This window comes from Camarhynchus parvulus, chromosome Z (assembly GCF_901933205.1).
Source record: "Camarhynchus parvulus chromosome Z, STF_HiC, whole genome shotgun sequence".
Classification (NCBI taxonomy): domain Eukaryota; kingdom Metazoa; phylum Chordata; class Aves; order Passeriformes; family Thraupidae; genus Camarhynchus; species Camarhynchus parvulus.
In genome coordinates, this window is record NC_044601.1 from 23,498,850 (window position 1) to 23,518,502 (window position 19,653).

Sequence of the window (19,653 nt, forward strand, 5' to 3'; positions counted from 1 at the left end):
AAACAGTTAATATCAAATACTGATAGTGGTTCTTTTGCTTGTGTTTTGTAATTTAGCTTTTGGAAGTTCACTTTGAGGATTTCAGCTTTAGAACAAACATTCAGATTACTCCCCTCTGAAGAACATATTTTGAAAAATTGAATGTAGCAATTTCAAAGTGAGAAATTTTCATGATGGTTTATTTGTATTGAGCTACGCAGATAGTATGATCACAATGCATTTGTAGTGGTAAGGTTTACTCAAAAAACTTCTCACCCATATGAATCAGTTACACAGTTCTACTTTATGTTAAATGTTTTGCAAGCACAGATCAAGAGATTAGGAAGGAGACAGTACAAATAACTGATGCAAATAAAATATCAGCAAGTTCAAGTCTTGTAAAAAATACCCTAAATACACCTTGAGTGTTTGGTGTGCAAAGGAAAGATTTGAGCCATCTAGAATTCTTAAGTGAGAAAAATTCCTTATGAAAAATAAATACTTATATAGAAGAGAGTCTCTAAATAGGGCTGCTTTCCAGCCAAATCTAAGGAATGTGGTTTGGATTAATTTCCATGCCCCTTACTATTGGGACATAAAGATCATGAAAGGTTCTTAAATAGTGTCAACATATTTTTGACACTTCAAGAATATTTTTCTCAAGCTTTTCAAAACAGAGAGATTGAAGACCTTCAACTCTATGAACAAATCTCTTCAGCAGGAAGAGCCCAAACTATAGTTTTAAGATCTAAACTATAATTTCAAGATGTAATCAGGTTGGCATTCTTTTTCATTTCCAGTCAAATCAAAAGACTGATCCTTCCAGAACAGTTTTTCACCAACAACTCACCTGTGAAGTCCACATTTTTAGTTAACTGGACACATTTCAGATACTTGGGGAGAGAACAGAACAAACAGAGAAGACAGCAATGCTTGATGGCTCTTAGCAACAAGGAACCGATTAAATGAGATATGCCCTTGCCATTCCAGGCAATAAACGTGGCACTGTTTTCATTCTGTTTGGACATGGGAGAAAATTCTTCCCTGGCCTCAAACTTATGAAATCTCTACATCTCTTCAACATCACAAGAGATTGAAGTCTAAGTAACACAGTTCTCAGTGGCTCTTCCAGTATCTTGCTTTGACTTACTCTTTCAGTTGGCTATCTATAGGTCTGCTGAGCCTCTGAAGCATCTTATCAACAAATAAAGCACTGAAATGGAATAATTTTCATCCTGGTCAAATGTATGAACACAGGAAAATGACTTTGCAATGAGCTTTGGACATCTGTTTTCATCTCTACTCTGTAGGAGTTATGTGTTACTCTATAGTACTAGTTTTGCAGGTAGGATAAACTGTGTGGAGAATATCTTGCTTCATCAAAATCTGGAAAGCACTTAGTGATTCCAATTACTGTGGCTTAAGTTAAGGCAGTTTAAGTATCACTTTAAAGCAAATCAAATACTTAAGTACTTTGTGGATATGGGGTGTTAATAGACCAGACTGCAGGCCGGCTTAGAGAGGTCCATTTGCTACTGAGGAAAAAAGCAACTAGTGAGACAGCCTAGCTTCCCAAACAGTAGGCATGTTATACACTCTAGTATCTCTCTGTAAAAATCAGGACTTTTCTCCTTGTCCTTTTGTTCACATATCATACTCACAGCTAGAATCAGACGATCTCTTTCGACCAAGTCAGCTAGTTTATTCAAGAGCCTTCCTCGCTCTGAAGCATCCATTGTGCGCCAGGTTGACCCGAGCTCAAAAGCCTTTCTAGCTGCTTTCACTGCCTTGTCTACATCTGCCTGTGAGGAAAACAAAAACACTTATGTGATCAATAATTGGTTCTGTCATAAGCCTTTTTTTGCTGTTCAATGTGTAAAGTTTAGCATAAGTTTGACATAAAGTTGAAATAAGAGAAAAAAAGCCAAATCTAATAAAAATTAGTACCAGTAAAGTTAAATATATGGGCTATTTTCTTTCAAACACTTCTGCTGCTATTTCAGGAATGTAAAATTCTATGAGAAACAGATGGGTTCTCAAATTTCCAAAAAAAAAAAAATATAAAAGAACTCTATTTTTAAAATTTAGATTTTTAAGCCCTTCCTATACATCAAGAACTTGCATTAATGATATAATTTAATATCTTTCATTTAGAAAAATAAATTCCTGAGTCTGTAAGGTAAATGCTTAGTTACTCCTCATCTGAAAGTATCTTACGGGGCAATGAAGACCAGGTTAGAAAAGCCTGTTCCTTAGGATGTTTCATAAAATGAACAAAAATTTATTATTAAGGAAGACAAAACAATAAATTTATTTTTGAAAGTTTTAAGAAATATTTATGTATAAAATTACTTTAAAAATTAAAAATAAGGCATGTTTAAAAAGCTATGCCTATGCATTCTGAAGTCTAAGCACTGTCTTTGCATATACCAGCTAATTTGTTTGTCCACTCATTTTTTTAGCGTATTTTGATATTTATCATTTGGTTTCCATTATAGAAGAAAAATCTACAATGAAACTATTCTGTGCAAAGGGTATTCCAGGATTTAAGGAAAAACAATTACAATTCCTTGAAAAAAGGCTTTTAGTATTTGGAATTTTTCTGTATTTAAATATTCTTTTAAAATTTACAGATGAAAATTGGTGACATAGAAAGGAGGTTTGATATAGATTTTTTTGTCAGAAACAAAAAATTTTGAGGAAAAAAAGAACAAAAAGGAGTTACTATATATGTTACATCTCCCAGAGAAATTTGCATGCAATATTTGAAGGATATCTTTCAAACATTTTTTTGTCCTGCTGTTTGCTAATATCTCCTCCAGGGGAATAATTACCAAGGTCGACTAAGTTAGCAAATTCGACCAAGTCAACACTATAATCAATTGTTTAAAACATGAACTAGATCTTGAATCTTTAACTGGTATTGTAGTCATCAACTAATTTTAAGAAGCTGTGAGTAGGGTATTAGTGGAAAGCCCAGCACAGACCTGTGAGGCAAAAGGCCACAGAACTTCCAAAAGCTTTTCCAGGAAATTTTGGAACAGATAGGAAGGAACTATATGAATAGCATAGCCATTACTATAGAGTGATACTGACCAGTCAGTATCAGACACTGACACCAGGTACCTAAAATATACCAAATTAAGAACTGATTTTCTTCAGAATCTGTCAGCATGCTGCCAATCACCTTATCACTATCTGTGACCCCTATCATATATTTTCTACATTGTTGCAATAGGATTCAAGGGTGATGGCTTGGACTTAACTGGAAAAGGAGAAGGGGAAAAAATATCATATGAACAATAATGACGTAAATTAAAGCTACATTGTCTGGTGTTCTTTCTACTAGAAGTGCAGAAATAATAAAAACCGAGAAAAATGATATAAGAATAGAGGGCTGTGAATGAAAGTAATAAAAAAAGATTGTTCCTAAACTGTATGAAATTTAATTTCATTACATAAATCTACACTATGAGTATAAAAACTCCTTTCTGAGCCAGTTCAGATTTTTTACAGAAGTACATTTAGTTTACATATGATGACTATTAGGTGAGCTGCTTTATTATTACTAGGGGCCTTTAGGATTAGGAATGTAGCTTGAAAGAGCCATCAAACTGGAAGAAAACAGTTCCCACCCACATATATGTCTGTTCTTTGTAATCTCCTCTTGTTTTTTAAAATACCACTGCAAGGCAGTGGACAGCCCTTTGTCAACCCCATTGTATGCACAAATTAAATTCCTAAAATCTCTTGGCTCATTATCTGAAGTCTAGCCTCTTCCATATTAGGTTCATAATGGCTGTGTAATTTACTAGATCTGCACAATTCACTAGGCAATTTAGTTAATAGCTGATGTCATTACACATTAGTTTGCAAAATTATTGAAGAGAAAGCAAACCTGTGTTTTGAATAGTATTATCTCTTTTATTTAATGAATTGTTGGAGAGTTTGTAAGGATAGAAAGCTACAAAAATTTTGAATGATAACTGAACAGTTGCAGGTTATGAGTAATCAAATTTAATTTAGAGGTGATAAATTATCAGGGTCTCAGCACTACTTACAGTGGTATTAAAGAAAAGAAAAACCTTCAAAAAACTTCAGGTGTTTGGATTTTTAAAAACTATTTCCTTCCAGGTGAAATAATTAAAAGTCAGACTTTCTCAGTCATGTTTCTCTAAGAAAATGTTTAAATGCGACGTCATTATGACTTTGCTAATTTGTGGTTACTATTGCTCAAGTACTAGACAACCTTAGAGACAAAGATTATTAGATAAGATTACAGACCAGAGTGAGAAAGATGTAGTGAGAAGATGATTCTGAGTGCATTTCTCAAAAGAGAATTTTATTTCAGTGTGAATTCCTATACAGTAAATTAAAAGATTCTGAAAAAACCGTGTGCTTATTATATTGGCAATAATTTTTGGTGAACTTATAACACAGAAAAACTTTCAAGTTTTACATAAGTTAAAATGTGTTTAACATTTTGATGCTAAGCTTAAAAAATGCTTCTTATGCACAACATTCTAGAGATGTATATTTCTTGACTCAAATGAATGTATCATTTTCTGAGAAATGTGAAAAAAAATTTCACTTTTGGATGCAAGATTAACTTTGAAGTGGAACTGTAGAAAATTAAATATATATGTGCAAGAACCAAACCAGTAATTATAAAACCAGATTTATTTCCAGGTACAGTCGTCTCATAAAGTGGAAATAAAACCTTCATTTATTGTATTTTACTTCTCAGAGTATATTAAAAAACCCTTTCTTTGGTCTGTACTTTTAATACTGTTAAGCACATTGTCTATCCTATTTAAAAAACTACCACCTTTCCTACATTTAAACTATATAGTAGCACTAGGCAAATCCTGTTCATAAGAAAAACACATAATGTAACAAAAATATAGAGATTAAGGCTTAGGTTTTCATTTTATCTTTGATTGCATCTATCTGAAACTTTCCCCTACAGAATCTCATAAAAAAAAACCGTTTCTTTGCAGTTTTGAACAATATTTTTAGTCACCTGCTTCATTGGTTCAATATGCTTTAAGGAGGCCAGTTTTATGGAATAAGTGACTATTTGATAGGCTACCTTCAGCATGAAAGTAATTTTTAGGACTATGTTCCAATATGTTTTTCACAAAACAAAATATTTGTAGGGGATAATACTGAGACTACACATAGCTAAATATACTCATGGTAGTGATCATCACAGAATTTGTGGGAAATGGTAGGTATTTGTCCTTTTTATATTTTCTATAAGGTAAAGCCTTATAGAAATGTGTCATGAACAAGATTATATTAATTTGTGATGAAGAAAACATAACAGAAAAATAAAATAAAATCCCACATAAATTTTTAAATGTCAATGACCACAGATAAGAAAAAGAAACAATAATATTAGTAAAACAAATCAGTAAAAAAATTTTTTTTCAGAACTTTTCTCATATGAGCTTAAGGTAGAGCAGTTTTTCAATGTGTCTTTACAAAAAATATTATGGTTTATTAAAAAAGAGTTTGTGAAAGAAGGTATACAGGATGAAGTAGGTTCATCTGAGGTGCTTTTACATTACACAAATGGCTGCTTGCCTTCCTACTTTTAAGATGCACTGAAATTAAAGTTACAGTTAAGGGCAAGAAAGAAAACCCTACCTTGTCACCCTCTTCAACCTCACAGATTTTCTCTTCAGTCGCAGGGTTAAAGACTGCAAATTTTTTACCACTGACTGAATCGTGCCATTCATTGTTTATAAATATCTGCAGGAGAAGAAAGAGTGCAACAATATTAGTAACACATATATAGCTGTTGTCTGTTGTATGTTTTAGTGAATAAACCTACCTTTCATAGCTGAGAGCTGCCAGATTGATAGATGTCTGAAATAAAACTGGACAGCTGTTACATTATTCTGAAGACATGAGTACTCACATACACACTTAACCAGGACAAGTTTTTTAAAATTCACTTCCTTTGGAGAGGAAAACTTTCTCTTCATTGCACTTTTATTTTGTTTCCTGTCATAAAAATATGCTGTTGTCAAGTGGTCCTTCCTGTCTCTGAAGTAGAAGGGAGGTTCAGCCCTAAATGACCTATGGAAAACTACCCAAGTTTCCCATCCTCACAGGGTTGGTAACAATGCCGGCCCTTTCTGTTACATGGCCTGACAGAAGTAAACCAGTCCTTGGATTTTGTAAGTGTAGTGTATTAAATTAAGAATATCTTGGAGATCACAGTTTTAATTAGCTTTTCTTTGACTTATCTTCAGCCTCTCCTGCCAAAAAAAGAAAATCCCAACAAAAACTAAACCAATCCATACCACCAAACAAGCAAAAGCAATAGCAGGGCTTTTTGAAATTGAAGCCGAGACTGAAAAAACCCTGTCATAGTAAATCAAATGAGTTAAAGAATCATGGAATGGATAAAGCTGGAAGGAACTGCAGTGGGTCGTATGGTCCAATCTCCCTGCTCAAGTAGGGTGATATTAGAGCACATTGCACAGAATTGCACCCAGATGGTTCTGTGTGCTTAGGACATACAAAAGGACCTCTGGCTGAAGTTTGATGTACTTATCTCTGTTCACAAATGCAAAACAGAGCCCGGGTCTTACCTGTGGGTGCACCAGATCTGTACTACTCTAGAGCCTGCCATCTCTGGGGCACTGTTGGTAAAATGATCAAAGTGGTTTAATTTCTTTTTTAACTGTAGGTTAACCTTGAAGCAGAAAGGAAATTGTCATTGAAAAGACCCAATAAATGCACAGCTGATGAAAAGAGGAGAACAAGTTGCTAATAAGTGCCTTGTACACTTGGAGTGGGCATGACACTGTATACAGTCCAAAGCTAACAAACAGCGCCTGTCCTTCTCTGCCTGACCCTCTGTGGTCTCTGGGTTCAAGTCAGTGATGAAACAGGTGTGCCATGCTAAGCTGTGCTACCATACCTTGAGCCCATCCTCCTGATGCTGGTGGGCCAGTGCACTCCCTTCTCAGTGGCTCCCTGTGCCATTGCATTCTAGGCGTGTGCGTGAGATCTTAATTGTACTCACCTACAAGGTAATGCCAGGCTCTGACTCACTGTACCGGGTGTTTTGAGCTCAAATTGTGATTTTCTGTAGAGTCAAGGCACCTTGACCCACAGTTAGCACAAGAGTCTAGCAGTGAGATCAACTAGCACTCTCCATTAGGACAAAGAACCTAGTGCTGCTGCTAAGAGTAGCAGAAACTTTGAAATAGAAAACCAGAAAACACTTTGGTGCAGGCAAAGTAGATGATGGTTGACTCAAGACATGGCAAGACAGTATCAAGATACCAGAACTGCAGGATAAATGCTTTTTGTCTTGAGGAAAAAAACTTGAGGAAAAAATCCTTCCAACACAACATGTCATAAATATGTCACAGATTTCAGGGAATTAATTTTCTGCACAATATTAAAACTGGTTGAGTAGTTGTTAATACTTGGTAAATAGTTTATTAATACTTTATTAATATTATTTTATCATCAATATTGATATAATTACTATCCATGCATGGATATGGCAATAATCTTTTAATATATTAATATATTCCTGTATCGTATTAGTACAGTTCTCTATTTTTCTGCTTGTTATTATGTGGGCAACCTATATAGTGTCATTGCCACCTCCGACCATCAAGACTGACCAGAAAACTCCTGATTTAACAAAAGCTGTCTGAAATAAATATCTAAGTCCATAGAAATTTCTGATAGGTGAAGCAAGTTATAAGATTACCCACACAAAATTCCAATGTGGTAAAAGGACAGAGACAGCAGTTAAATGGTTAATATGACAAAAGCCATTGCCAAGAAAAGAGACAAAGTAAAAGGTAAATATTAACATAACACTGCTATGATGTTACAGTATGCCAAATTCATATCTGTCTGTGAAAGAAATAATAGAAAAACATACCATTTTTGGAAATATTTAAAGTGCTTGTTTGAATACTACATTTTTTGCACCAATCAATATCACCCATAATATTAGTTTAGAATATATTTCTTATTAATGTTTCTAATACCATTCCTGTCTAAAATATAACTTCATTACATTATATTATAAATATATACACACACACACAAACAATATTTTGTGAGAGTTGTATAAATCAAACTACCCATATATCTTTCATAAGCTAGATAGTGGCCTTGCAAAATAGGGGTAAGAAAGATGGGAAAGGAAAAAAATCAAAACTCTCATGTAAGCTGCATTAACACATTTCAGGCAGCTGTACTCATGCGGCCATGCTCATAAAATGCTGTGGAGCATTTTCTGCAAACAGGATGTGGATCTCTAAATCCAGGCAACACCTAAGTACCAGCTAACAGCAGCCTCTAGCAACAACCTTGACCTGCTGAGGAAAACAATGCTTGAGATCACCTTGCAATAGGTTAGAGCATTTTGTCAGTGAGTCAGAACTCCACTGACAGCCCCTCAGACACAAATGCAAAGGACCTACCCCTCTGTGGCAAGTGCTGTGCACTGGGTTGTCTGTGGTGACTGTCTACAGCCCACCAGGGTTACAAATCTATTTTGCAAAGATTTAGGAATATTGATACAGATGTTTTGTAACTGTTCACTGGAATTTTAGGAGAGAAGGTTTTTTAAATTATTGTTTCAACAACCCAAAGAGTAAATGACTGTTCAGATTTCTTTGCAGTAGAAGTGAAAATACAGATTTCCAGCAGATGAAACTACACGGTTGGAACTTGATATTTTAAATAAAGCACAGGCAGCATCAGTCAAAAACCCTCTGATGTCTTTATTCCTGAATGTCATAGGGCAATAAAATCTTGCATTTCTGAAATTATTGATTTCAGTTCAAATGATCTAATGCCATCCATTTGGTGTTGAAGTTACCTGCAAGGCTACAGGGATTTCTGTCCTTGTTTACACAGTTGTTTTTGTCACTCAGATGACCTGAGCAGAGAATAGAGAGAATGGAGACACAAGACCTGAACTTTGACTTTTTTGTTTTTTGTCATCTCAGTGTTTTCTTCAGTTCTGGAATACTTTGAAAGAATTTTGAATTCATTTTGAAGTATCTGCTAGATGGGAAGTGCCATATTTGAGGCTTCAGTGCCTCTGCAAAATAACTTAGAAATACAGATTTGAAAGAAAATTTCTGCTGTTGCATATTCAGCATCTTTCTATAAACTCACTGTTTGTTCGGGAGGAATTTCTATATAATTCCTAATTTTGATTTACATTATAATTCATACAGAGATGTAGTCAAGAAAGGTAATGGAACTAACTAAAAAGTGGCCTTCCCTAACTTAGCTGTTAAGGATAGCTTTTTAAACATGGAAATAAAGTTCTAAGCTATCTTCTGTTTAGATATCAGAAACTTTTCCAAACTTACAATATAAGAAAAAGCAAAGCTTCTTCCCACCTTAAATCTGCCCCTGGATATAACAAAACTTTTCTTGACAATCCTCTTCAAATGAGCCCAGTTTCCTGTTTTACAGAGGTAAAAGTAATCACCAGATTTGAGCCCTTGCTCATCTGACTGGTCTCAAGCTTTCTCATGTGGACTGTGAAGCAGGGCATTTCACAAAGAGCATGATTTTACAGACCAGGAACAATGAGGAGACACCAGGGCCAAGGCTGGACACGTGCTGGAGGCAGCTCAGCATCACTTGTGGGAAGTGGTGCACAGTGCTGAATAACTGTTATACCTGTTCGCTCCTGCTTATATAGATTGTGACAGCCATTCAGGGATTCTTGAGTACAATAACTGAAGAAAAATTTACTTGGTGGTAAATTTTATAGATACATCTAAGCCTTAAAGTTTTGCAGCCCAAGACGAGGGTCATTTCAAGTGCTAGAAGTTCTAATTTACTAGTCTAAAATTCTGTTATGAAATCCCACTGTATTCTTTGAGCAATAAAATTAAAATATGTGGCATTTCTTAAGGTTCTACCAAAGAATGAAAATTTAAGCTTTAAAGAAACATGTCAATATAGATGCTAGTGTGAAATCTCTTTTTTTTCTCCCCTTCAAGTTTCTTCTTACAAGAATTTTATATTTGGCTAATATTTCATCTTACTTTTTTTCTTTCCCTTGCAATATACTATTATTTATGCAGGAATTACATTTTACTGCTGCAATGGACTAATAATCAGAGAACATACTCTTTCTATTAAATATTATGTAACTTTTTGCTTTTCCACTTAGTGACTCTGTGTCCACAAACTGAGCTGATCTTAAATAGAGTAAGTTTCTATAGAAACTTTCTAGCTCATTTTCCCCAGGTATTCCAATTACATTTTTGAGCTTTTATGCCTGACCTTTGTTTTTGAAGCTAGTGGCTGCAGCATTTTAATGTTCAGCTATAATTTTTCTTTACTCAGAGTGTCTTATGCTTCCACACATCCTTACATTCCACATGTGGCTGAGCAAGAGAATGTTCAGCCCTTTTCTTCCCCTCATGCAATTTGACAACCTAATAATTAACTAATCTTATTTTCTCTGATTAAAGGGGTACTACAGGGTTTAGTGTATGTGAAAGCATCATGACAGAAAGCATTTGTCAAGTAATCATTGTCTAATTCCTCAGTGTTGACTAAATAAAATATTTACTAACACATTTTTAGCTAGCTACCAAAACACATTGGGTTAGTGGAAATATCTTTAAAGGAGGTTCATATATGAAACCAACTCAAGATTATTTTATGATTCAAAATCCAAGCCAATTTCAGTGTTTAAAATACATTTGATTTGATGTCTGAAAGCCAAATTTCATGAAGAGTATTACGTGTTATTCCAAATGTAAAAGGCTTACCCTGAAATATATCTATACCAATCTATAGATCATTTAGGTAATGAACCTTGTGAAAAGCCATAAATGATCCTAAACATACAAAATAAAATAGAGAGACTGTTAAATAAAGAGTCCTTGGAACATGTCCTGCAGATGTCTCTTCAGTTCCTTTTGTGATGACTGTTGGTATTATGCAATGGTAGAAAAAGATAAATTGGAGGTTACGAAGATGAAGGATCTCGTTCTAGCTGATTTAGACGGAAAGGTTAATACATCAGCAGTAATTAGTGCTTCCCTCATTGTGATCCTTCCAGTGTTACTAGTCACCCACAACCTATGTTCCAACTTGTATGGGACAGGAGAGAAATGGGATGGGTACACAAGAGTGCAAAGGCCTTATTAAATTGGGGGATGAGTGTTGTGAATGGGGTGACATTTCTGTTTTCCCAACTCCCTATCCCTCAGTACACTGCTGAGGCTTTCAGACAATCCTATGTGATATTTGAAGAGAGGAGAAAAGCATTGCAAAAATCAAGCCTCCACAGATGTGTGCTAGATTTTGTAAACAAGGGCATTGCTTTTCTACACAGTTAGAATTTGTACACAGCTTTTAAGGGAATGGTACCTATTGTCAAGGCAAAATAAATATTTTATATGTGACACTCTCCTTGATTGCACACTACAAACTAGACTTTTCAACAATGCTGGTTGTCTTTTGGTTGGTTTTTTGTACTATCAGAATAGATTCTTAGTAATTAAATATTTAAAAAGGATGGACATATTTACAGGAGTTTGTGTTTTGCATATTCAGTTACATCACTTGGTGTTTTTTGTGTATTAGTCATTTTCCCTTAGAAAACTAAAAAATCAAAGAGTAAAAGAAAATTTTTTTTGAGACAGGAAGAGCAGTAGCAGGCTACTGCATGGCAGAACTACATATCTTTCCTGTTAAATATTTACAAAGTAAGATCCTGCGTGATTTATTCAAGAAAGACATGTAGTGGAACATGGTTAGGCTTTTTCCATCAGAAAAAAAGGATAACATGGAATTTAAAAGAACAAATTTAGATGAATACCTACTTTAGGAAAAGAAATTAAACAGTGGTTCTAGAAAATAAAATTATTTCCCTTGCAATGATATCAAGAAAAATAAAAGAACAGTAACCAACAATCTCCAGAGTTAAGAGGTCCTTTCTGATCAATTCAAACCTGAATGTTTCAGAGGGCAAAGTTTCTGTAAACACTTTTCCAAAGTTCTAGCAGATATCTGTGTGCTATGATACAATATTATGATATAAAACCAGCAGAGTCTTCTAAAGCTGGGAACACAAGTCTGGATTCAGATCTTTTTTATATGTATATTTCTAGCTCTATATGGAAAGAATTTTCTGTTTCAAGGAGTTTACGGTAATATTACATAGTTAGATTGGTAGACTATATCTAGTTCATTAGCTACATTTTTACCTGAAAAACAAATTCAAAACCAGATTCATTTTCTCTAATGTAAATATCTGACCAGAATTAATATTATTTCAGTTTTGTTTCCACACATCCCTTTTCATGTAAGTTTATCTGGTATAATTACTTGAATCTGCTTATAACACAATGCAATATGCTAACATTTTAATTTGCTGTTTTAATTCACTATTTTGAAAAATAATATAGTAGAAACATTTCCTTCTTTGCTCTATTTATACTTTCTAGTAAACTTATCACTGATGAAAATTTGTTTCAGGAGAAAAACAACACCCATACCAAATGGAATGTGGAACAACTCTATCATGCATGCACATATAGGTGCTTTAAATTAGGTTAAAAGGATCACTGAGCATCACTTGCTAATATGTAAAAAATCAGAATTCAGCCAGAATAAACATTTTAAGCACTGATTTACAGTGTCTTCCATAGTTCATATAAGGTTAAAATGAGCACGTCCTACTGTCTGAAGTGAATTAATAAGAAAGATTAGGAAAAGTAAGTGCTACTAACCTTGGTGTACTTAATTTTCAGATCTTTTAATGGTTCTGGCAGCGCTGGCATAACTGGAGCAGGATTGCCATCTGAACCTTGTTTCTTCATGACTGCAGCTGAGAGGTTTGAGGATGTTCCTGAAACGCAGGTGAAATAAGGTATAAAGGGAATACAGTGATTTTTGCCCTGACTGAGCTCTTGGCTTTATTTGTGCTTTTTATCTGAAGCAGCCATGGTATATTTGCATACAGGAGTATGATTGGATGAAAGAATTCATCGCGAAGAGAAAATGACACTACTTATTTTTATGACCAGAAGCAACAGCCTTTTCAGTGAGCTGAGACCTCGATGAAGCACATGCTGCTGAAACAATCTGCCCAGGCAGACACTACGAATTCCTAACTGGAGAACAGAGCTTAAGACCTCCTCATCTTACCTGTAAAATTGCTTTCTCCCAGTAGGCAGGTATCCAGATTCTAAGGGAACTCCTTCACGTACTTGAAGGCAGGTCTGAAGGTAAAGACAGACTTGCTAGCTCTGAAAACAAACCAAGCCCTTCTTACTAGAAGGTTGATGAGAATAATTACCAGAGCTAGAAAGCATTCATTGAAAACAAGCCACCTTAGGTTACATTTTAATATGTTCAGAGTACATTAGAAGTAATGTAAGTAATGTTTGTTTTGTGGATCACGGAGATAAGAAAATACTAGGTTGATAAAAAATCCTTCATGTGTTTTTCAAAAATGTGAAGGTGGAAAAAATAATCAATCCAGAAAAAAAATTCTCCCTGAGTTGAACTAAACAAAAACTTGTTTTTTTCTTCTAGGCAACACCAAAAATTTAAGGACAAAGTTTTTCACACAGTGCCCTTGGGAATATCTGAGTCCAAAACAAATTGTTCAATAAACTAGGCTTTTCTACCCTGGATGGAACCCAGTTTTCTGTTCTGATTATTCAAAGAAAAACATATATCTTGCACAGGCAAATAATTTTATAAGGTACAAGAAACTCCTTTTTTCATCAAGTCCTGCTTTTTCTGATTAGTGGTCTCACAGAACCTGTTTTTACATACTAGGCTTCTGATTAATCCACAATGGATCCTCGCCATAGAATTACATTATCTTATTGCTTTCATTAACAGAGAATTGGAGAATTCACAGCTCACAGTTATTTCATGTAGTTCATATTTTTGAGCAGCATTTTCAGACTTTAACATTTTGGGTTACAGTGTTTGCTTGCCTTAGAGAATGTCTTTGAGTCTCATGTCTCATGCAGAAAAAAGAATGTCTAAATAGGGTTTGTTTATTTTTATGTGGAATATTACTTTGCAATCTTATTCTTGTGTAGAATTTTTTTTCCAGACTTACACACTAAAATCTACTCTAGCAGTCTTCCTGACACTAATTTCTCTATTAACCAATTTGTGTCTAGTTAATACCTCTGGAAATTGCTCAGATTTGCCTAACTGGAGATGCAAAACACAGATCAGTGGATTTGTCTGGTTTCAGGTAAAGCAAAGGTCTCTCTCACAGATGAGAGTGTTTTAAATGCATTCTAATTTAGGTACCATTTTATTCCAAATTAAAAAAAGAAAATGTTTAAACTAGAAGTTAACTATTATAACTCCTTATGAAAATGATAATATATATCTTCTTTCCATACCTATAAAGGACAGCCTGAAATCTCTCTAGACAGGCTTTAAAGATGCTGGATGAAAAGTTTCAATTTTTCCAAAAATGCGAGTAATCACTGCTTTGTTTTCCACACCATTTATTCATTTAAGACATACTTTAACCCTAAGGCATACTCTAACCCTAATCCTAACCCTAACCCTAACCCTAACCCTAACCCTTTTCTCTTTCTTTTTCCCATTTTCACCCTTGGATTTCATGAATCACCTTCACTTTCCTATTTATTTTCAGTCTAGGAATGCTTTTAGCCTACTGCAGGAAGTATTTTATTTTCCTCATGTACCATACTCCAGTTTATTCTAGCTTTCTGCTATTTTCATTCTAGGACTTTTTCCCCATCCTGAGTCACAATTCTTTCATATTTCACCTAAATAATGATATGCAATTCAAGACTTATAACTATTTATAGGACTGTACTATTATTTCAAGTAGTGAGTTATATAAAAATTGGATAATACAGCTATTGAAGCTTACATAGTTTTGTTGTTAATGTTTTCTTGGAAATGTTATATTCTACCTAATTCTTTCCTTTCTTTGGTCAATAATTTGCTTGTTACTTGGTATCTTTTCACTGCCAAAGGAAGGATCTCAAGAGACTACACACCCTGGCAAAGTATGTGATGTATTTTCTGATTTTGTGATAGCGCTTTCTATATTCCAAAGCGTAATATTTATTCCAGTTCAAAACTACTGACTTCCCCTGTTTAATACAGAAAGTTCATAGAGGAACAAGAGTAAAGGTCCACTGTGCAAGCTGCAATTAAGCTGTGATATGCCTTGCTGAATGACATTGGCTAGGGTAAAATGCGAGACCAATGACTGCATGAACTTTAGGTCTGACCTGAGTCACTCTGTGTCAGGAAGTTAAGTAAAAGTTTTATGCTAGAAAAAAGCTGTAAATAGTTTTTCTGTGTGTGTCTTCTCAAAGATTGGACAAAAAAAATTAATAACAAAACACAGCATACCAAATTACAAGTTCTCCTCATATGAGACCATACAGTGGGACATCGACAATGTTGCAACATTTTCATTGAGTTCACTGTAGTCTAAGTGTGTAAATTATTGAGGCCATATTCATTACGTAAGATTTTATTTAATAACCAGAACTGCACAGATGAAGGCAGAGCTTCTAGTTGGGCTAGCTGGAAATTCAACTAATGAAACCAGTGTGTCACAACAACAAGCCAGATGTGACCTGTGACTGGATTCTTGTCCCTAAACACAATGCTAGTTCCATCTGCAATGCCCTGGCCTTTCCTACCTGCCCTGAGATATCAGTCCAGGAGCAATTTTTGATTTTACTTGGCATTTTTATGTGAGTGTATGCTGAACTAATACTGTCTGAAAGCCATGATTTTGTTCTATGCCCTTCTAGCATTTCATAGAGAAATATTTACTATATATTGTGGAAGAAGATTATTCTGGGAATTTCGTTTATCCAGAAATTACTTTGATTTTTCTGAAGGCTATAAACTCTTGGGATTTTACACCCTATAAGTAGGCACAATCTTGTATTTTTTCTAATCAGTCTTCAGAGCAGTAAGAAAATCTGTTCCATAGGTTTCTATAGGAAAAAAACTTGTCCTTCATATATTTGATCATTAAAGAAATCTAATTCTTATTTTGTTCTAGATGCACAGGTCATGTAAGATTGTATGTATTTATCTTTAACCACCTCTAATGTCAGAGGACATTAGAGTGCAAGGACTTTATTGCAAGTAAACAAAGAGTAGATGCTCTCTGCCTTTGTATTTTGTCACTTACAGCTCTGGAAACTTTTCAAACTAAATACCTCTCTCATCCAATGACCAATCAGAATTACAACCTGAATTACACAACACCTTCTAAAAGGGAACATAAAAATCTAAGTAACCTCTAAAAAGTTGCTATAATTTAAAACACTGGAGATAAATAATCTTCCATGGTGACTTATACAGTACTGTCCAAAGTTCTCTGGGGTAGGGGTTGCACAGGATACGCTGCTGCACTCAGTAGTTGTATTGCATCATCTGTGCTGAATTCAGACTGAGTCTTGAATGCTGAAGTACAAGCCCAGGCTTTATAAAACCTCACAGTTTAAAAAGAAAGAAAAATCTCTTTTGAGACAATATCTCTGTTATTAAAAATCTTGATTACCTGAAACATTTCTTCCAAATTCAGAATATACAGGGAATTCAGAAAGGGAATTATTCAGGGATTTGAACAGATCCCTCATTGATACTGTCATAAATTGACCATTAAGTTAGAAGTGGAATATTTAAGGATCAAAAGCACCAATATGTGTTTTGAAAGTGGGAATCCCCGAGATCTGCAAGATCACTGGATTCTTGTTCTGAAATTCTCTATGCTCTTTGGCAATCTTCTTTATAGCATTGCATCAATGGTAGTAGAACAGAAGCAGTGGCTGCTGTTTAGAGTGATGGGGAAAGGCAGACACATCAGAAATGAGGCAGAACTGATGTGAAATTCGTGCTTTTTTGCCCATCCAAATCGAGAGTCCAAATCTTGGTAGAATGTGCAAGTCCTCCGAACTCGAATTGCAAAAAGTGCTGAAGTAAAAATGCCAAGATTTTCAAGGTTACAGAGCAAATTCCTTTGCCTTTTTGCAGGACACTGACTATCCTGCATTTCTGAAAATACAAGTGCTCCTTTAACGTAATTACCAGTATCTCTGAGCAAAATTAGCAGTTCTTCAGTCATTATAAAATTTCTGTAATATATATACTCATGGAATGAGACAGTACACACATGGATATCTATCTGAGTTTGAAATTTGAACTCTGTTAATGAAAAATCTTTCCTGTTGCAACATGGACAATAACAGTGTAGTAAGATATGTCTTGGAATATATTTCTCCAATCTCTTAATTCTTGTGGTAGGTGACAGGATTTAAGGAAATGACATGAAGCTGAGTCAGGGGAAGTTTAGGTTGGATATCAGAAAAAGGCTTATCACCCAGAGGATGATTGGGCACCGGAACAGGATCCCCAGGGAAGTGCTCACAGCACCAAGCCTTCCTGAGTTCAAGAACCATTTGGAGCACACTCTGAGGCTCATGGTGTTGCTCTTGGGGTGTCCTGTGCAGAGCCAGGAGCTGGACTCAATGATCCTTGATTCCAGCTCCATGGAATCCTTTCTGTGCTTCTGTGACTTCCATCTCACAATGACATTTCAACAGTACAAGAACAAATTGTGACAGTGGGTAGGTTTAGGCTGCTGCATTTCATCTTGAAAGCTGGAGGGAAGGGATGCCATCCAGAGACACTGGAACCATCCAGAGAGGCTTGAGAGGTGGACCTGTGAGAGCCTCATAAACTTCAGCAGTCCTGCATCTGGATTAGGGCAATCCAAAGCACAAAAACTGTTTTGGCAAAGAATAGATTGTGAGCAGCCCTAAGGAGAAGGACTTGCAGGTGTTGGTGGGTGAGAATATCAACAATATTTTGACAATTTGCACTGACAGCCCAGAAGGTTAACTGCATCTTGAGCTGCACAAATAGAAATGAGGCCATCAGGTCAAGGGAGGTATTTATCTCCTCTACTCTGCACTAATGACACCTCATCTGCAGTGCTGCATCCAGCTCTGGGGTTGCCAGCATAAGAAGAATGTGGACCTGTTGGAACAAGTCAGGATGCTCAGAGGACTGGAGCACCTCCTGCAGGGAAACATGCTGAGAGGGTTGGGGCTGTTCAGTTTGAGAAAAGAAGGCTCAGGGGAGATCTCACGGCAACCATTGGTAAAGGCAGCCTGGCACAAGGAAGCTGGAAAAGTGAAGTTTCGTGAGGATGTGTAGTGACAAGAAGTTCATGGCTCTAACTGAAAAAGGGCAGGTTTAGGTTGGGTATCAGAAAAAATTCTTTACTGTGAGGGTGGTGAGGTGCTGCCACAGATTGCTCAGAGAAGCTGTGGATGCCCCATCTCTGGAAGTGTTCATGGCCAGGCTGGATGAGGCTCTGAGAAACCTGGTCTAGGGGAAAGTGCCCCTGCCCATGGCACAGGGGTTGGAATCAGATTATACTCAATTCTCTTCCAATCCAAATCATTCTATCATTCTATAATGCCAAATACATTTTTAGAATTATTTATTTCTCTTTCTGCTAGTTGGACATCTGCTCATTGTAGTCTACAATTTTTGGTAGAATTATTCATAATGGATATTGGTTTTTGGAAACAGATGTTTTATTTTCCTATATAGGGAAATTTACACACAAAATAATGACTAAGACATGATCATAAAAACATAAAACTAAAATAAAAGGAACTGGATATATTATGGGACACAGAGAGTGAGTAGTGATGCAGGAATTGTTACACCATTTTAAAAAACATTTATCTGTAGAACCCATTTCAGTTACAGGAAGTAATAGTCTTTGTAATATAAATTAAAAGACTATCTATGTCATCATTACAGCATTTCTTAGAAGTTGCAGGAATTTTTGGTAGAATGTAGTATATTTCACTTCCTTAAATTGAAATGCCATGCAACTGTTTTTTTTCTTCTTTTTTTTTTTACAGTTTATGATAAAAAAGCTCATACAAAAGTAAAAGGTACTTTTACTTTTGTATGAGTTTCTGTGGAGAAGGCAATCAAGCAGAATTAAATGAAAAGAACTCAGCATAGTCTGATGCAACAAAAGTCTATCAATTTCTAGAGAAAGAAGAAAATTCTCACAAAACTGGGATAAGACCTGTAGAAAACCATAACTGGCTTGTAAAGGTCTCTTTTCATTTGCCCTAAAATATGGAATATAAACAACTGTATTTTACTCTTATCAAAAGAATTTTCCACACTCACCTTATTCTTACTTATTCAATCCTGAGAGCATTTGCCATTAAAGTCATAGAAAGAGTCAACTAATAAGTTATCATATGACAAAAGTATGTTTTTTTCAATTAGGCTAAATGAGTTTTCACATCAACAGGACAATTTTAATTAATACATGTCAATTGCTTTTCTAACTTTATGAGCGCAGTCAACACTAATGTCCTTGTTGCAATACTAGATGGAATATCTGGTCTGAGAAAATGAGAACTCTTTACAGAATAGTATTATCAGAACAATGCATTAGTTAATAAATGAGCACAGTTCTGTTGTAGACTATAAGTCCAGTCTTGGCAGCATAGAATGACTTCTCTTTAGAGTATCTTTTTGTGAACCAGAACAAATTTATTCCTCTTTTTCCTGTTAAAAATTAAACTAATTTTTTATACTTTTTTTGGTACATAGTTCAAATGAGGG

General features: G+C 35.2%; 1 protein-coding gene across 1 annotated transcript in view; it reads right to left on the reverse strand.

Moving 5' to 3' along the window:
* Positions 1-12,908, reverse strand: part of ALDH1A1 (aldehyde dehydrogenase 1 family member A1) — a 29,228-nt gene extending 16,320 nt beyond the window's left edge. The window contains exons 1-3 of the mRNA XM_030968524.1: positions 12,741-12,908; positions 5,632-5,736; positions 1,641-1,781 (exon numbers count right to left, since the gene is read on the reverse strand). Coding sequence (XP_030824384.1) covers positions 1,641-1,781; positions 5,632-5,736; positions 12,741-12,830 — 336 coding nt within the window. The 5' untranslated portion in view covers positions 12,831-12,908. The remainder of the gene's footprint in view (positions 1-1,640; positions 1,782-5,631; positions 5,737-12,740) is intronic.
* Positions 12,909-19,653: the final 6,745 nt, after the last annotated feature.